Raw genomic sequence first — 16,793 nt, forward strand, 5'->3', positions numbered from 1 at the left:
TTTTCCATAACTGATTTAAGTGACCTGAGAATTGTGCTCTTTTGTGTTAGTTATGTTTAACACCATTGATGGCATATTAGACTTGCACTGCTGCGGCCAGTTTCACATAAGATAAATTTTGTACACAGATATTCTGTGTCAGGTGAATCAAGCGTGTAGGTCTTTTTTTGCTTCACGTACTTAAGGGCTGTGATTAGTGCTAATTTTTGTGGCTAATACATGTGCAAAAATGAGTGTGCTAATCACACATTACTGGGTATATGCTGGCTATACACAATTGCTATACAGAAATGATTGTGTAAGAAATTGTGTGAAGTGGCCGTTAGGGATTTTGTAACACACAAAAGTGTGTTTGAGGTGATATCAGGTAATGTTTTTTTGAGATCTTACTTGGAGCAGAAAGCATAGCTCCTGGAAAACACTACTTCAGTAGTTTTAGTTTAATTTCTTTTGATGATGCCTATATAGAAGAACAAATGCTTATTTATTTTAATGAAGTCCATAGAATGCATGTTTGTACATTTTTGTTCTGCTCACACAACCAATATAAAAAGTATATGTAGTTTAAAACTGATGAATTTTAAACTTTAATTTAGATTGATTGTATTAAAACCCGAACCTCGAAGCACCGCTTCAACTAATACAAGCACTCCGCAGCCTGTGAATAATGTTGTCCATTACTTGGCATCAGCACTGCTTCAAATACAGCAAGGCATTGAACGTAAATTCCTCAAAGCTCCACTTGGTACGTACCTACTTCTAGAGCCCTGTGCTGGTTATGTACAAAAGAATAGTCCATGTCCAAAGAGCATGTCGACAAATTGCCAGTTACTGTGCTGAACAAGTTTTAACAAATGCAAAATTGCTTTGAACTGTGTTTTAATGTTGTGTTTCAAATTGCTGCAACCCACCCTAGGACCTTATGGTGGTGAAGGGCAAGTAAACTCAAAATAAGAATGGTGATGAAAATGCTCTAGAATTGCCAATCTGGAGTCAGGTGGCCTGGAACATATTTGAAATCAGTCTGCCACAAAAGTGGGATGAATGGATTGTGTGGGTGTTTGGCCACACCTGAACACAAGATTCACTTCCTTGATTCACTGTGTTTATAAATGTTGGGGGAAATGTCATCCACTTGGCAAATGATGAATGATGAATCTGGCAGAGGTGCCAGATAGCGAAGGCTAATGTCATGCGTGTGACGCCACACGTGACATTGATGTCCTGTGTACAATGTCAGAATGTCAGGAGGAACCGGAGGCGGAGCCAAACACGGCACCTGCAGGGCTTCAGTGACGGGGGCTCCTCCTTCCTTCCCTGCTTCACCAATGGGAGGCTGCTTCGACCCTCCTTCCCCTCCACGGTGGCAGGAGGAAGAGTGGGCCACTGGAGCCGCATTATGTGTGGCTCCGTGCTTTGCCTCTGCGCTTTTGGATATTGAGGGGGTGGGCCCTACCCCCAAAATACTCAGGGCTCAGCCCCCAGGAGCTGATACCCCTGATGGTAAGAAAGCATTTTGTGTATTGTGAGCATAGGCCTAGGTCATGCATGGTTACTTTTGGAATAGGAAGCACCTCTTCCTATCCCTCTGTACTGATCAGGGAATGTACTAGAGACATGTGATGTAACACAGCTCTGGATATTGATGCAAATCCAAATATCAACATTAACTGCTTAGTTTTAGGGAAATAGGGTGAGCGTGCTAGCAGTGAAAGGTTCCCGTTTATTTCCAAACCAGGCTTGAAATAACTGTATGCGTTTAACACTAGGTGATGCAGAAGAAAATAAGAGAGACCAAAAAGGGGATAAAAGGAGGAAAAGAGAAGATCAATCTAGTCAGAAAGATGGTAAATGATTGACATTATTCCATATTTAATCTTTTAAAATTACATTTCATCTGCTGCAGGTGTCTTTAGTATATTAGTCCCATGATCACCTTTTGAGCATAGCAGTGCAGCTTTGAAATCGTGGGCAGTATCAAACTAAACCTTTCCACGAGCATGAGCACTTTTGGCTGCACAACAGAACTTTCCCTACCTTGCCTCTTCCCACACGCCCCACCAAAGCTGTTGTTTGCTTTTCTCCAAACATCCAGAGCAGATTTAGGGGGCTGACAGGGAAAGGAGAGGGAGGGAAAGTTCCTTGCACAGCCAAATCTGCTTGTAATATTGGAAATGTTTGATTGAATACCACCACATAGAATCACAGTTTTGAAATTCTTTTTAGAAAGGAATAGTGAAGAACTTAAGGATATAATATTTCACTGAACTTTTACCTTTATTTTGGTGTCTTGACCTGTAAAAGATCCCTAATCCTACAGCGATCTCTGTAGCCAAACTGAAACCCAGCCATATATCTTGAACTGGTTCAGTGCCTTCTGAAATCAAAGTTTTCCTCTGTGAAGGCAGTGTTTAACTAGAAAAAAGTCAGGACAGGGTTGCACTGTCCCTTACTCAAAATCTGCTTCACTATTGATATTGAGCAAGTTTTCTAGTGCACCTAAAACATTGCACTAAGGGAGAGGAATTACTTGTACTTAGGCAGCTGCATTTGCATGTTGCAATAAACTGTAGTCACTGGTTTACTGTGAAAGCAGACAGCTCCCATTTCACTTCTCCATTAGCACAAGTAGAGTGACAAACCATGTTGCCTGACATAGTGCTACATCTCAATTAAAGGATTGTGGTTGCTTCGCTTCAAACTATGATTGGGAAGCCCAAAGTTGTTCTTGGCTACCCAGTCATGATTTGTTAATATGAAACAAGCCATGATCCCCATCTGAGATGCAGCGCTCAGTCAGGAATCGTGTTTTGTTCTCTCCACTTGCACTAGGGCTGTGGTTCCCAATGTGGGGCACCCCCCCACAGGGGGGCAATTTGATTTTTAGGGGGGCACAATTCAAGAATGAGTTAACAGTGAATGGCCTTTTAGGCTTCCTCCACATGAATAGGAGTTCACTTTTGGAATAATAAGAATTCAATGTCACTGGGGGGGGGGGCACCAGGATTTTAAAGACGCTTAGGTGGGGGATGGCCAAAAAAAAGTTGGGAACCACTGCACTAGGGGAAGAACAATATCTGTGTTCACAACAAACCATTAGCTATATGTGCAAATGTGGCCACTAATGTCCTTTTTGTTTAAAACACTTTGAGCTCACTCTTCTTCCTTAATGTGAGGCACTCAAGGTGAGTTACAACAAAAATAATAAAAAATAGAATGCTCATGAAATTATATAAAATAAACTTAAGAAGTTAAAGAAACCATGAAGCAATAGAAAACCAGCAAAAGGCATTCAAGTGTTTGACAAACCAAAAGTTGTTAGAACAAAAAGAACTTTAGCTTGACACAAATGTAACAGGTGATGGTGCCAGCTGGTACAGTCAAACCTTGTCTTGCGTTCTCTGCTGGTTGCGAACGGTCTGGGTTACGAACGCAATATCGCCGCTCGAGTTGTGGACCCTGGAATGGATCATGTCCGCAACCCGAGGTACCACTGTATTCCAGAATCAGGTCACAGAGAAGGCCTTGCTTGTATTCCAAATGAACGAAGCTTGAAGCAGGCCCTCTCCTCTTGATCTTGAGGGAATGGGCAAGTTGATACAGTTAGAGGTAGTCCTTCATATAATCTGGTAGCAAGTCATTTAGAACTTGTCTCCAGTGTAGCTTGTGTACCAGGACAACCTAGGCTATCTCAGTGCTGCAGCCTGCCCAGTGGCTCCTCATTTGCATACCCTGCCTCCAGCTGTCAGCAGCAGTAGGTCTGTGCAATGCATAAGCACATGTACAAAAGCTGGTTAGAGAGGGAGGCTGAAGCATTCGAAGTTGGAGGGAAGCAAGAAATAAAGATGGGGTAATGAATAGGGACATGGGTGGTGCTGTGGTCTAAACCACTGAGCCTAGGGCTTGCTGATCAGAAGGTTGGTGGTTTGAATCCCCACAATGGGGTGAGCTCCCATTGTTCGGTCCCAGCTCCTGCCCAGCTAGCAGTTTGAAAGCACATCAAAGTGCAAGTAGATAAATAGGTACCGCTCCGGTGGGAAGGTAAACGGTGTTTCCGTGCGCTGCTCTGGTTCGCCAGAAGTGGCTTAGTCATGCTGGCCACATGAGCTGGAAGCTGTCTGCAGACAAACACCAGCTCCCTCGGCCTATAGAGCGAGATGAGCGCCACAACCCCAGAGTCATCCGCAACTAGACCTAATGGTCAGGGGTACCTTTACCTTTAATGAATAGACACAGTGTGGTTGGTGCCAGAGATGGAGGGGAAGGAAGGAGGGGGGCAAAAGGGATGGTTGTACTGAGAGAAAGAAGAAGCATCTGGTAGCTCTGTGCCTTCTGGCCTTTCCCTTCTTTCTTCCTCACTGTCTTCCTCAACCCCCACTCCTAAGTCTTCCTACTTTGTGCCTGGTCTGCCACCAAGCCAGGAAGTCTGTTCTGACTGACTCCTAGGTGATAGCCATTTCTTCTACTCAGAAGAATGAGGCATTGAGCAGTGATGCAGGAACTGGATAGCCAGTGTTCCTGGGTGGGTAGAGAAGGGGGAACTGAGTAAAGGTGGCTGGGAGATGGAAAAGTTGCGGGGGGGGGGGTCCCCACCTGAGGGCAAAGAACTGGAGAGTTCACTGGAATAAATTAGAAAGAGAAAATATTAATATTTTAAAATAAGACTAAACTGGGAATAGAGAGGAAGGGGATAAAAGAGGGAAGCTGTAATAGAGGAAGAAGTGGACATAAAAGGAACAGGAATTAAGGAAACTGACAGTTTGGGTTTGGGGAAGAAAGTGCAAGTTAACTGAAAGGAGGAGAGGAGGTCCCCTAATTTGAGTAAGTTTGTTTTCTCCTGCTCTGGAGGCTAGTACCTGAACCAATAGATTCAAGTTACAGGAATGGAGAGTCTGACTAAACATCAGGAAGAACTGTGTGACAATAAGAGATGTTCCACAGTGGAACAGATTCCTACGAGAGGTGGTGGACTGTTCTTCATTTGAGGTTTATAAGCAGAGGTTGGGTGTCACGGATGAGATTCCTGCATTGCAGGGGTGTGGACTAAATAACCCTCTAGGTCCAACTCCACAATTCTGACTCGGATTCTATGCAAATTCTTTGAGCTTTTATTGCCTTATAAGCAGCTAAATCCTTATTTGTTGAAGGTAATGAAGCTTCAAAAAGAAGGCTTATCACCCAAGTGCCTATACTTCATTTCCTGAATGGATGAATTGCTTATTGGGAAATGCTCTCTCTCTCTCTGTGTGTGTGTGTGTGTGTGTGTGTGTCAGTCTTTGGAAGAGTGAGGATATTCTCTTATCTTTTATTATGATTGGAAGGCATCAGGCAAATTGTAACTTTAATAATCAGTTTTCATATTTTTGGTACTTACAATGAACACCCAGTTGTCTGTAAGTGATATGCCCTGTATATTTATGATTTATTTATTTAATCATGTCTTCTAATAGCAAACTCATGTGGTGAGTGCCAGCAGAATTATAGTCAAAATGGGGTGATTGAGAACAAGAGAAATATATCAGCATGTTTAGGGAACCCTGAAGTTTGCAAAAGTAAAAAGAAAATAAAAATTAAAAATAAGCAGCAGAAAGAAAAATGGACATGTGGACTTGGAACGGAATGCCCTGCTAGAGGAAGGCAAGGCTGACTGAACAGGAACCATTCTATTGGGTGACATACTGTATTTTCTCAAATCTAATGTTCACCTTTTTTGGCCAAATTACATTGCAAAAATTAAGGTGCACATTAGATTCGATGGCACATTTACATTCGCCAACAACTACTTTTTTTAGTTTCAAGGTTCTGCATTGGAGGTGCGTATTAGATTCAATGGCGCATTAGACTCGAGTAAATACGGTAATAAGACACCTCTCCCCATCAAGAGAGAATGAAGTCAGGATAGAAAGGTTATCATAGCTTCCACAAACTTGAGTTAACTTTTTATCCATCATGGCCCCAAGATGGCTTTCTTAGAAGGTCCACAGCCAGTTCAGATCCTAAATCAGTGTATATGTGAATTTAGGATTTTTGGGGCCCAGTATGCCTCACTTTTTTCTTGCTGAATCTCATTTTCCATTTTGTTGCCCATGTTTGGAATGAGATCCCTTTGGAGCTGTTCACTGTTCCCCAGGTGAGCTACAATTTGGTAGTATTTGCAAATTTGTCTGCCTTTTAACTCACCCCTAACTCCTTATCATTCATGAACAAGTTAAATAGCACCACCCAACTCATGTCGTTGGAAGATCCTATTCCTTACTTCCTTCCATTGGGAGAACTGTCAGATCTATTCCTACTTCATTAAGGAGGCAGCAGAAACCTGCTTTGCATCTCCCCCCCCTGCCTACAGGTTATTTAGCCAGTTTCTGATTCCTAAGAGGACCTGTCCTCTAATCCTATGAATAAGTTGTTTTTGTATAATGAATGCAATTATTGGGAGGTTTGCAGCATAATTGTTCTTTATCACTCTTTGTTGTAAAGATGCCAGTGATGGTGGCCGTTCACATAAAACAGTCTTGGACCGTTGGAGAGAATCACTTCTGTCTTCTGCTAGCCTCTCTCAAATCTTCCTCCACCTTTCAACACTAGAGCGGAGTGTAATCTGGTCCAAATCTATCTTAAATGCTCGTTGCAAAATGTGCAGAAAGAAAGGAGATGCTGAATGCATGGTGCTGTGTGATGGCTGTGATCGAGGCTATCATATTTACTGTATAAGGCCAAAGCTCAAGGTAATTCAACTTTTGTTTTGGTTTGTTTTGAAATTGTAACCATAAGTAGCAGTTGCATTTTACAAAGGCATGCTGCCCCTTTGTTAGGTTGTTCCCGATGGAGACTGGTTTTGCCCAGAATGTCGACCAAAGCAGCGTTCCAGACGTCTCTCATCCCGACAGAGACCTTCTGTGGAAAGTGATGAAGAGGCTGAAGAACAGATTGAGGAGGAGGAAGATGAAACCAGTTATGAAGATACTGGACATAGTGAGGAAGAAGGTTATGAAGATGAAGAGGATGAGGACAACTCTGATTCTCCAGAAGAGGATGATGAAAGGTAAATCATCCACCAAGTTGGCTCTACCCATGCAGAATTCTCACAGCCTTTAATATGATATGTCACATGATCGACTTACTTAAAATTTTAAATTTAAGTTACAAAATTTTAATTTGTTAAAAGTGATTTTAAAAATATGATTAAAAATTCCCAAAACTGTATTATTTAATATTTCTAAGAGCTACCTGCAAAATTTCATCTTGGGATCTCAATGGGACCACATTAAAAGAAATATTTTGTACATACATTTTAAGTAAGTCCATCGTGTGACATATATTAAAGCCCATGAAGTTTTGAAGAGATTGGTGTTTTTAGCTTTGACGTATCTCAACCCTGGGCTGAGCTTTAAAGGTTTTGATCATTCAACAAGTGTACAAAATATTAAGAAAATTGGATGACATGAGGTAAAAAAGCTGGATCACTTGATATAGAATCACCCAGGGGTATAGTGTTTTGTTTAGGGTGTGTACTTGCAATTAAGATAGGATAACCATCTTGGTTGCAACTTTACCTTTATGGGTAGCTTCTTATTTTTAAATTTGCAAAGAAGAATTTGTCATGCTATAATTGGTAACCTGACAGTTATTGAGACAGTGCAAATTTATCCATCTAAAATGGTTTATTGAGTGCTAAATTCACAACTTTGAAGAATAGAGAGGAGAAAAGATACTAGTTGTATCACAGAAATTGATACTTTTAACTTCTTACAGCTTATCCAAATCAAGAAAACCTCAAGTAAAACTTGCTTTAAGAACAAGAGCTGCAAAACTTGCAACCAGCATCTCAGGTCAATACAACCAGCGTCAGAGTACTGGAAGATACAGTTCCCGGAGTCAGCAGAATACACCTAAGCAAACCGGATTTGCAAGTAAAACTACTGGGAAGGGCATAAGAAAGACAAAGTCTGCTCCTCCATCAGTAGCAAAATCAAGACTTAGCAGCCGTACAACTCGTCAGAATCGAGATTTGCTACGAGCAGACACATTTATAGAGTTGACCAATCCCCAAAGGCGACGCCGAGGAAGGAAGACAGCAGATAATACTCCAGAGAGTAGTCCTTCCAGTTCTCTTGGCTTCAGAATTGTTGATGCTACAGATTCAAAGGAAAAGAAAAGTTCTCCCATTCCTATTGTAAAAAATTCTCCTCAAGATACAGAGCCCAAAAAGAGGGGTAGGAAACGACAATCTACAGGTATGTTCAATCAAAATAATATTGGCTGTAGAATGAATTCAGCTCGTTTGGGACTGCCATGTGGAACAGGTAGATGACTGCTTTTGACATTGCCTTCAGATGTAAGGCAAAAAGAAGTTTCCATCATAGTATATATCAGAGCTCTCCAAACTTTTCATGTTGGTGACATACTTTTCAGTGGGGTTTTGCCATATTTCAAGAGGTAAAAATCTGGACACGAAAGGTTGTTGAGCTTTTTGAGGGCAATCGCCTGATAGCCCTTCTGCCGCCACCGAGCCCAAGCCACCCACACCCGCCACAGCCAGCGCATTAATCAGTGTCCCAAAATCCAGGACATTTGGTTTAAAATGCAAAATTCCTCCCGGTTGGGCATGTAAGGCACCCAGAAGAAGAGATGTCTGGGAATTCCAGGACATATGGCAACCCTACTTTTTAGACATGCATCATTTTGTGACATAGTAATTCAGTTTTACTAGAAAACTGGAGGTTAAACTAAGCCCTTTCCAGCCCTGGGAGGAGCATGGGGAGCATTCGCTTGACATACACACTGCAGCCGATACACTAACGTAACGCAACACACAGTTTGGAAATCTCTTGTATATGTAAAAGTAATGTGAATTGGCCTTGAAGCATGGCAAAATGGATATACCTGTAGAACTAGGGAGGTTTGTTATTGTATCCTGTGGCTTTTCATACTTTTACTGCTGGAAATACATGGTATAGCACTATGGATCAGTGTCTTGCATTTTTTCTTTGTCAAGAGAATCAATTCTTTTCCACTTTCTCATTGGTTGCTTCCCTCCCATCTCATTCTTAAGGCTTTTCTACAGGCCACCTAGCTGGAGAATAGAGAAGATTCAGAACATTTAAATGGCGCGTGGCAATATACCAGAAAGCTTTTCTAGTCTGGTTTAGTAAAGGTTATAGGGACTGGAGTAATTGTTTCATCTTGGGATGGGCTTAGAGTTTGCAACTTGGGATAGGCCAGCAAGAGAGATTGGGGATGCTCCTCTCTGACTGAGCTTGATGTCGTCTTTGCCCTGAGTTATATCAGGGATGGGCAAAAGTTTGGGGGAGTGTAATGCACCCTTGCTTGAATGTGAAATTGCTGGTCTTCTAACAAAAGAAAGAAACGTGTATGATTGAAATTGTGCAAGTTAGATATGCATAAGATGCCATCATACTATACACCAGTTTGTTTACTAATCATTTTTCTTCATTCTGAAAAGGAAGCCAGCTCCTTTCAGATCAAGTCACTACTCAGCACTTAGTACCAGCTTACACAAATTGTGTAGTTCTGTAAACAGATGTATCTGAATGAATATCTTTTGAGGGGGCTGTTTCTTTCAGAGGACACTGGAGGTTGGTGGGCAGGGGAACCCATTCTAGCTTTCCTTATCCTCGACTGTAGCACTTTGAGTAAGGACAGGGGCATAGGGGGCAGACTGCCCCATGTTCCACAATGGAGGGGGTGACAAATTATCAAGGAACAATTACTGCCCTACTAGGGCTGTTCATAAAAAAACTTTTTTTAAAAAAATGCCTGCTCCAAAGGTCTTATCTTACTATACTAGGGATTATATAGCTATATATGAAATTTCATGCATATCGGTTAATATCTTGACCCACCTCCACCAAAATAGCTGTTTACTTGGCTGTTTTCCTATGTTGTGAAGGCTGAAATTTCAGTTCAGTGGAGCACTTACTGTTCCCAACCCTAACCCTGTGGAAAGCCATCTAATTAGACTTTAATTTGATTTTGAGATTTTTTAGGAGGTAATTTAATTATTGTTTGACTTTATACCAATGTTATGTATCTGATGTTAGCCACCCTGAGCCCGACTTCAGCTGGGGAGGGTGGGATATAAATAAAAGTTTTATTATTATTATTACTTGTTATTATTCCTTTGTAAGAAAATATGAAATAACGTAAAACCATTTTTGCAGGGGGTGGGGAATCAATGGGGGGGGGACAAGAAAGTTTCTGCACCGGGTACCACCTGGCCTTCCTATGCCTCTTGGGGGGGGATTTTTTTTTGCCCCCCCCCGGGTACCAATTTACCTTCCTACGCCCGAGTAAGGATAAAGTTAGATCATATTGTTTCTGTACCACTTTAGCTTTTCTTAACATGTTCCGATTCCCTCAGCATAATGTATTTCGTAAATAATTTGTTTCCCCCCAGAGCCGTCTCCAATGCCTTTGAATAGGAGAAGTTCAGGACGTCAGGGTGGAGTTCATGAACTGTCTGCTTTTGAGCAACTTGTTGTGGAATTGGTGCGTCACGATGACAGCTGGCCTTTTATGAAACTAGTGTCCAAAATCCAGGTAAATAGATTGGGTCCAGTGTAGTAAAAAGTGACATTTACTGACAAACCAGGAATAGTAAAAATGAGGAATAGAAAAATACAGCTGAAATTCAATCTCTACATTTGAGTCATATCTAGAACTAAAAGTTTCATATGTTACTGTAACAACTTGGGTATGCCTCACCTATCTATTTTGAAGATGTAAAATTGGTGGAATATATGGGCTAATGTACAATTAGTGTTAATGCCAGAGAGATTGACTTTTCTCCAATCATTATTTGAATGCTATGACAATGGAAGTGTAAGAGACACTTCAGCAAAGTCAGTGTTGGGTCCTGAAATTCAGAAAGGCTTCTATTGTTGGCTGTGTGAAGAGGGAGCTTGTGAACTCCAGGTTCAGCATTTTTTGTTTAGTTCATAGCTCAGCGATTCTCAGGAGGTAGCTGAACACACACCATGGATGGGTAATGTCACCACCTTGCAACTGAAGACAGGAAATGCAAACTGATGTTTTGCATTTTAACTTGGTCCAATGAATGACAAACTGTAGGAACAGACTTAATAGATTGAGAAAGGGAAACACTATTAGAAAAAAAACTCAAACAGTATAAATTGACTTGTATTGTAAAACAATGTAATGGCCACAAGATGGCGATGTTACCCAGCCACGTTGCCTGTTAATCACCTAGAAACACCCTTCAGCTGTTCCACTTTTTGAACATTGAAGTAGAACAATGAAAAGTGGCATACAAATTCAGGACATGATTCTGTACTGCACATTTTGAAAACAGGCTGATCTATTGACCTGTTCTTAAGAGACGATGGATTGGAAATATGTAAAATACATACCAGTACCTTGTAACTGCTGCATACATTCCTGATATTCAGAAAAGGGCAGGGCTGCCTGTTTGGGTGGGCAGATTAAAAGATTTAACTTCTGAATGAGGTCTCCTGATTTATTGCTTAAAAATCATGAAAAATATTTTGATTGTATGTACTTTTTTTGCTCTTTCTCTCTGCATTTTTTAAAAATGTACTTCATTACCTAAATGCAGGTACCAGACTACTATGATATTATCAAAAAACCTATTGCCTTAAACATAATCCGTGAAAAAGTCAACAAATGTGAATACAAACTAGCTTGTAAGTAAATTTTTCTAAAATAATTATACGTCTGTTGCTTTAAACACAGTTTAATTTACAAGGCGTCTGAATGACTTTAGTTAACATAAAACTAAATTTTGAAACAGTGGAGTTAGGCATTAGGAGTTACCATATTTTTCGCTCCATAGGGCGCACCTCGCTTTTAGAGGAGGAAACAAGAATTTTTTTTTCTGGTTTTCCTCCTCTAAAAGCCCTGTTTTTTTGAGGATCAGCTAAAAGTTTTGCAGCTTTTTTGCAAAGGGAAAAGCCCTGGGTTTTTTGAGGATCAACTAAAAGTTTTGCAGCTTTTTGCAAAGGAAAAAGCCCTGGTTTTTTGAGGATCAGCTAAAGGTTTTGCAGCTTTTTTTGCAAAGGGGAAAGCCCTGTTTTTTTTGAGGATCAGCTAAAGGTTTTGCAGCTTTTTTGCAAAGGGGAAAAGCAAAGAGGAAAAGCTCTGTTTTGTGGGGTTCAACTCACATTTCTGCAGCTTCTAAAGGAAAGGGAGCCTTTTCTACAGTTTCCAGACAGATAATCTAATCAGCCAGTCACATGTAGCTGGGGAAACAAACAACCTCCCTCTGCAGCACATTCAACAAAGGAGGGCGGGGCTGAAAGGGAGCCAGGGACTCTTATCTCTCTCTCGATCTCTTGCTGATCAGCTGCTGAGCGGGGTCCTTTCAACACCCTTTTCTCTTTGTAAAATAAAAAGCATGATCCTCTTTTGGCCCCTGGGCAATTCAGCTCCAGGGACCACCATTCGCTCCATAAGACGCACATATATTTCCACTTACTTTTTAGGAGGAAAAAAGTGCATCTTATGGAGCGAAAAATACGGTATGCTCCCAGCAGTGGGCATTCAGCATATCGAACAATACACGCTTAAGCATTATTTACCTCTAGGTGAAATGTGAGAATACTCTCTTGTGAGCCAAAGTAATTCACCGCAAGGGTGGTGGTGTCTATGTCTAGGAAACATTGTTTTTGGGATTATCTATAATTTTTATAACATTATGGACTAAATGTGTATTTGTTTTTTCTTCCTTACAGCGGAATTCATTGAAGACATTGAACTGATGTTTTCAAACTGCTTTGAGTATAACCCACGCAATACAAGTGAAGCAAAAGCTGGAACAAGACTTCAGGATTTTTTCCGTGTTCAGGCTCACAAGCTTGGACTTCCTATTACTTCTGGTTACATGGACCGTGCTGCCCCAGCAGCCAAAAAATCCCGAATCTAATGTCTTCCTTTTAAAGGACTTCTATTAGAGGAATCCTCTTATATTTTCATGGAAATGAAATATTTAAATCATGCAGCCATAGAAAGCAATAACATCTGTCACACCTTGGAAGTGTGACCTGCACTATGTTTTCAATTATTAAGCACTCAGGAGAATGTAGGAAAGATTACCTTTGCTACAGTTTTGTTCAGTGACTAATAACTTTGATCGATGTGTTTTGAATACAGTACTAGTTTACAGTAGCTTTTGTACTTTTAATGACCATTTTGTGGCAAAATACCTTCCAGAAATATTTTTCTTCAGCACCAGATAAAATTGTCATATTGTTTAGATCTTGTAGGAGCTGTGGCATTGTCTTGTGAGGGTTCTACCTAGGCTAAAACAGTCATCTGCAACACAGTGGACACCTGAAGTCACTTGAGCACAAAGTTTTGACACTACAAGTGAATGAGTACAACTTTTTATCATTTAAATTAGTGTGCTGGTGCTGGTTGGAGAAATTCAGTCTGACTTTATTAAGTAGATATTTATTTAGCATTCAAATAATTTGTGGATTTGTTTTTGTATTTATAAAAAAATTTACTTGGAGGATAAAGAATTCATTAATTTCCTGTTTACTCTGTGTTTAGTTGTTTATACCTCTCATGATCAGTTAATTGTCCTCTACCTGGCAGTTCTTCCAGCAAAACTGAAAGTTTATTTGTACAACTTTTGAGTGTAAAAAATAAAGTGAAACATATTTCACAGTACTACTTGCTTATCTGTATACTAGTGGCTGCCCAGTTCTTGGGTGAAGCAAGAATAGATAACAGGACTTGCCACTTGTTGATTCTATCAACAGTATTTCTTAATTGATGTGTGATCCTTTAATGTTTGCAGATCTGTCATAATGGACTATTCCAATACCTGTGTCCATACTACTACTGCAGATGTCTTGAAAGCAACTTATTTAATTTTTTCTAAAACTTTTTGTCAATAAAGTAAAACAAAAAAAACTTTTGCCTCAATATTAATCTTGGTGACTTGGAAATTTGCCTCTGTACAAAAGACCAGAAACATGAGGTTTCTATTATCAGAGAGTATGAGAATTGACTGTTATCAGAATAGCCCAAATGTGAGTTACTTAATTCAGTCAATCAATCATTTCATTTGTATGCTGCCTTTCCAAAGTTAAGACAATGTTCAATGCAGCTTGCAACATGTTAAAATTACATAATTACAAACATAACAAAACAAGTATGTGGTTCTCTATATGTTGCTAGACTACAATTTCCATCATCCCTTCTAGGACCCAGGGAAGGTCCTAGAAGAGATAATTCAACAGTCAGTCTGTGAGTGTTTTGAAAAGGTTGCTGTGATTACTAAGACTCAGCATGGGTTTCTCAAAAATGTCATGCCAGACCAATCTGATTACTTTTTTTGATGGAATTACAAACTTGGTGGATCAGGGAAATGCAGTAGACATAGTGTATCTTGATTTCAGTAAGGCTTTTGACAAAGTCCCCCATGATATTCTCGTGAGGAAGTCTGTAAAATGTGGGTTGAATGAGGTAACTGTTAGATGGATTTGTAGCTGGTTAACTTACCAAACTCGAGTACTCATTAATGGTTCCATGACATCCTGGAAAAAAGTGACACAGGGTTCTGTCCTTGGGCCCATTGTTGTTCAACGTCTTTATAAATGACTTGGATGAAGGAATTGAGTCAATGCTCATCAAATTTGCAGATGACACCAAACTAGGAGTAGCTAATGCCGCAGAAGACAGAATCAGAATTTAAAATGACCTTTACAGATTGGAGAACCGGGTGCAAGATAACAAAATGAATTTCAATAGAGACAAATGTAAGGCACTTAGGAAGGACCAGGTGCACAAATATAGGGTGGGGGACACCTAGCTTTCTCCATGGTTTTAGGAATCACAAGACAGAGAAACCAGTAGGAGAACACTTCAATCTCCCAGGACATTCTATAAAAGATCTCAAAGTAGTTGTCTTAATACAAAGAAATCTCAGAAATAGACTGGAAAGAGAAGTGGCTGAATTGCAACTAATCACCAAACTTAAAACCATGGAGAAACCTGGTCTGAACAAAGACATTGGATTCTTATCTCATTATATATGACAAAGCTATCTTTAGCCATCTCACCCCTTGCCTTTCCCTGCTTCTGAGTAATACCCCTCCCCACTCCCTCACTATATTTAAGGGTCTGGTGACTTCCGTATCAGTGTATCTGAAGAAGTGTGCATGCACACGAAAGCTCATACCAAGAACAAACTTAGTTGGTCTCTAAGGTGCTACCAGGGGCGTAGGAAGGTAAATTGGTACCCGGGGGCAAAAAAATTTTTGTCCCCCCCCCAGGCATGGGAAGGTCAGGTGGTACCCGGTGCGAAAAATTTCTTGTCAATCCCATTGATTCCAACCCCGCCCGCAAAAATGGTTTTACATTATTTCATATTTTCTTACAAAGGAATAATCACAAGTAATAATAAAAAAACCTTTTATTTATATCCCACCCTCCCGGCCGAAGTTGGGCTCAGGGTGGCTAACATCAGATACATAACATTGGTATAAAATCAAAGAATAATTAAATTACCTCCTAAAAACAAATTAAAGACTAATTAGATGGCTTTCCACAGGGTTAGGGTTGGGAACAGTAAGTGTTCTCAGAACTGAAATTTCAGCCTTCATGACATAGGAAAACAGCCACGTGAACAGCTATTTTGGTGGAGGATGGTCAAGATATTAATCGATATGCATGAAATTTCATATATAGCTATATAATCCCTAGTATAGTAAGATAAGACCTTCGGAGCAGGCATTTTCAAAAAAAAAAAAGCAATTTTTTTTTCCAAAAAAACATTTTCTTGATAATTTGTCACCCCCCTCCATTATGGAACCCAGGGCGGCCCGCCCCCCTCGTTACGCCTCTGGGTGCTACTGGAAAGAATTTTTTATTTTATTTTGTTTAGACATCACCAAGTCTACTAAGCTGCTTGATTGGGCCTCCTCAGTGAACACTATCATTTAAAAGAAACCTAAACCACACTAAAACTCTGTGGCTGGTGGCCAGCATGCACCTGCATAAATTAATTACTGAATAAACTTACAGTTTTATTAGATTGTACTTCAGACTGCTTTGACATGAATTTAAATCCGCTTTATTTTGTTTTGATATATGCTACATCTTGTTGTGTGCCTACCTTCATCCTGACACTTTGCCTTAGCTGAGTTGATTTTTTTTTGTTAGTCCCTAAAAAATGAAAGGCATGACCTTGAGCCGGTCACTGCCTCTCAGCCCATCCTACCTCACAGGGTAGCAGTGGGGATTAATTCTGGAGGGGGGAAGAACCAGGTACGTCACCTTGAGCTCGCAGCAGAAAACGGCGGGATATCAATGCAATGAAGTCGAAGGAATACTCAGTTGCCTGTTTGCGAAGAGCCGCCGCCGCCTGCTCCCCGGCTCCGTCGAGAGCCCGGAGAGGGAGGCAGCTGGCCCTCCTTTCTCACGGCTCCCTCAGCGGCCCGTTAAGCGAGGAGGCCAGGCTGGAGGCAGCTGCAAGAGCGCCCGCTGCTTCCAGGCGGTGCCCCCGGTGGGCCGCTCCATCCCGGGGAGCGCCGGAGGCGGCGGCGGTAGCAGCTTCGCGGCCACCTCCGCGGCTCCCCCTCAGTCTGCGACTTGGCTTGGCCACGCAGCGGAGGAGGAGCGGCGGCGGGAGAACCGGCCGAAACGAAGCAGCTCCGAGAGAGGGACGGAGGCGAGCGAGCAGCTGAGGCGGCTGGAAAGCTCCGTCGCCGCGCGGCCGTCCTTTGCTCGCCTTCTCTCCGTGGGCTGCGGAGGGGATGTGGGCGATTCGCTACCTCTGAGACGGC

General features: G+C 41.2%; 1 protein-coding gene across 6 annotated transcripts in view; it reads left to right on the top strand.

Annotated features, from left to right (window-relative positions):
* The window catches only part of BAZ1A (bromodomain adjacent to zinc finger domain 1A), a 42,648-nt gene extending 28,977 nt beyond the window's left edge, over positions 1–13,671 (top strand). For 4 of the 6 annotated variants that reach the window (XM_033143642.1, XM_033143652.1, XM_033143669.1 and 1 more), the window contains 8 exons: positions 597–745; positions 1,770–1,847; positions 6,478–6,725; positions 6,813–7,042; positions 7,753–8,234; positions 10,418–10,560; positions 11,597–11,684; positions 12,732–13,671. In XM_033143642.1, coding sequence (XP_032999533.1) covers positions 597–745; positions 1,770–1,847; positions 6,478–6,725; positions 6,813–7,042; positions 7,753–8,234; positions 10,418–10,560; positions 11,597–11,684; positions 12,732–12,922 — 1,609 coding nt within the window. In that variant the 3' untranslated portion in view covers positions 12,923–13,671. The remainder of the gene's footprint in view (positions 1–596; positions 746–1,769; positions 1,848–6,477; positions 6,726–6,812; positions 7,043–7,752; positions 8,235–10,417; positions 10,561–11,596; positions 11,685–12,731) is intronic. The other 2 variants (XM_033143660.1, XM_033143678.1) reach the window with 1 other exon arrangement.
* The last annotated feature ends 3,122 nt before the right edge of the window (positions 13,672–16,793 follow it).

Source organism: Lacerta agilis, chromosome 1 (assembly GCF_009819535.1).
Source record: "Lacerta agilis isolate rLacAgi1 chromosome 1, rLacAgi1.pri, whole genome shotgun sequence".
Taxonomy (NCBI): Eukaryota; Metazoa; Chordata; class Lepidosauria; order Squamata; family Lacertidae; genus Lacerta; species Lacerta agilis.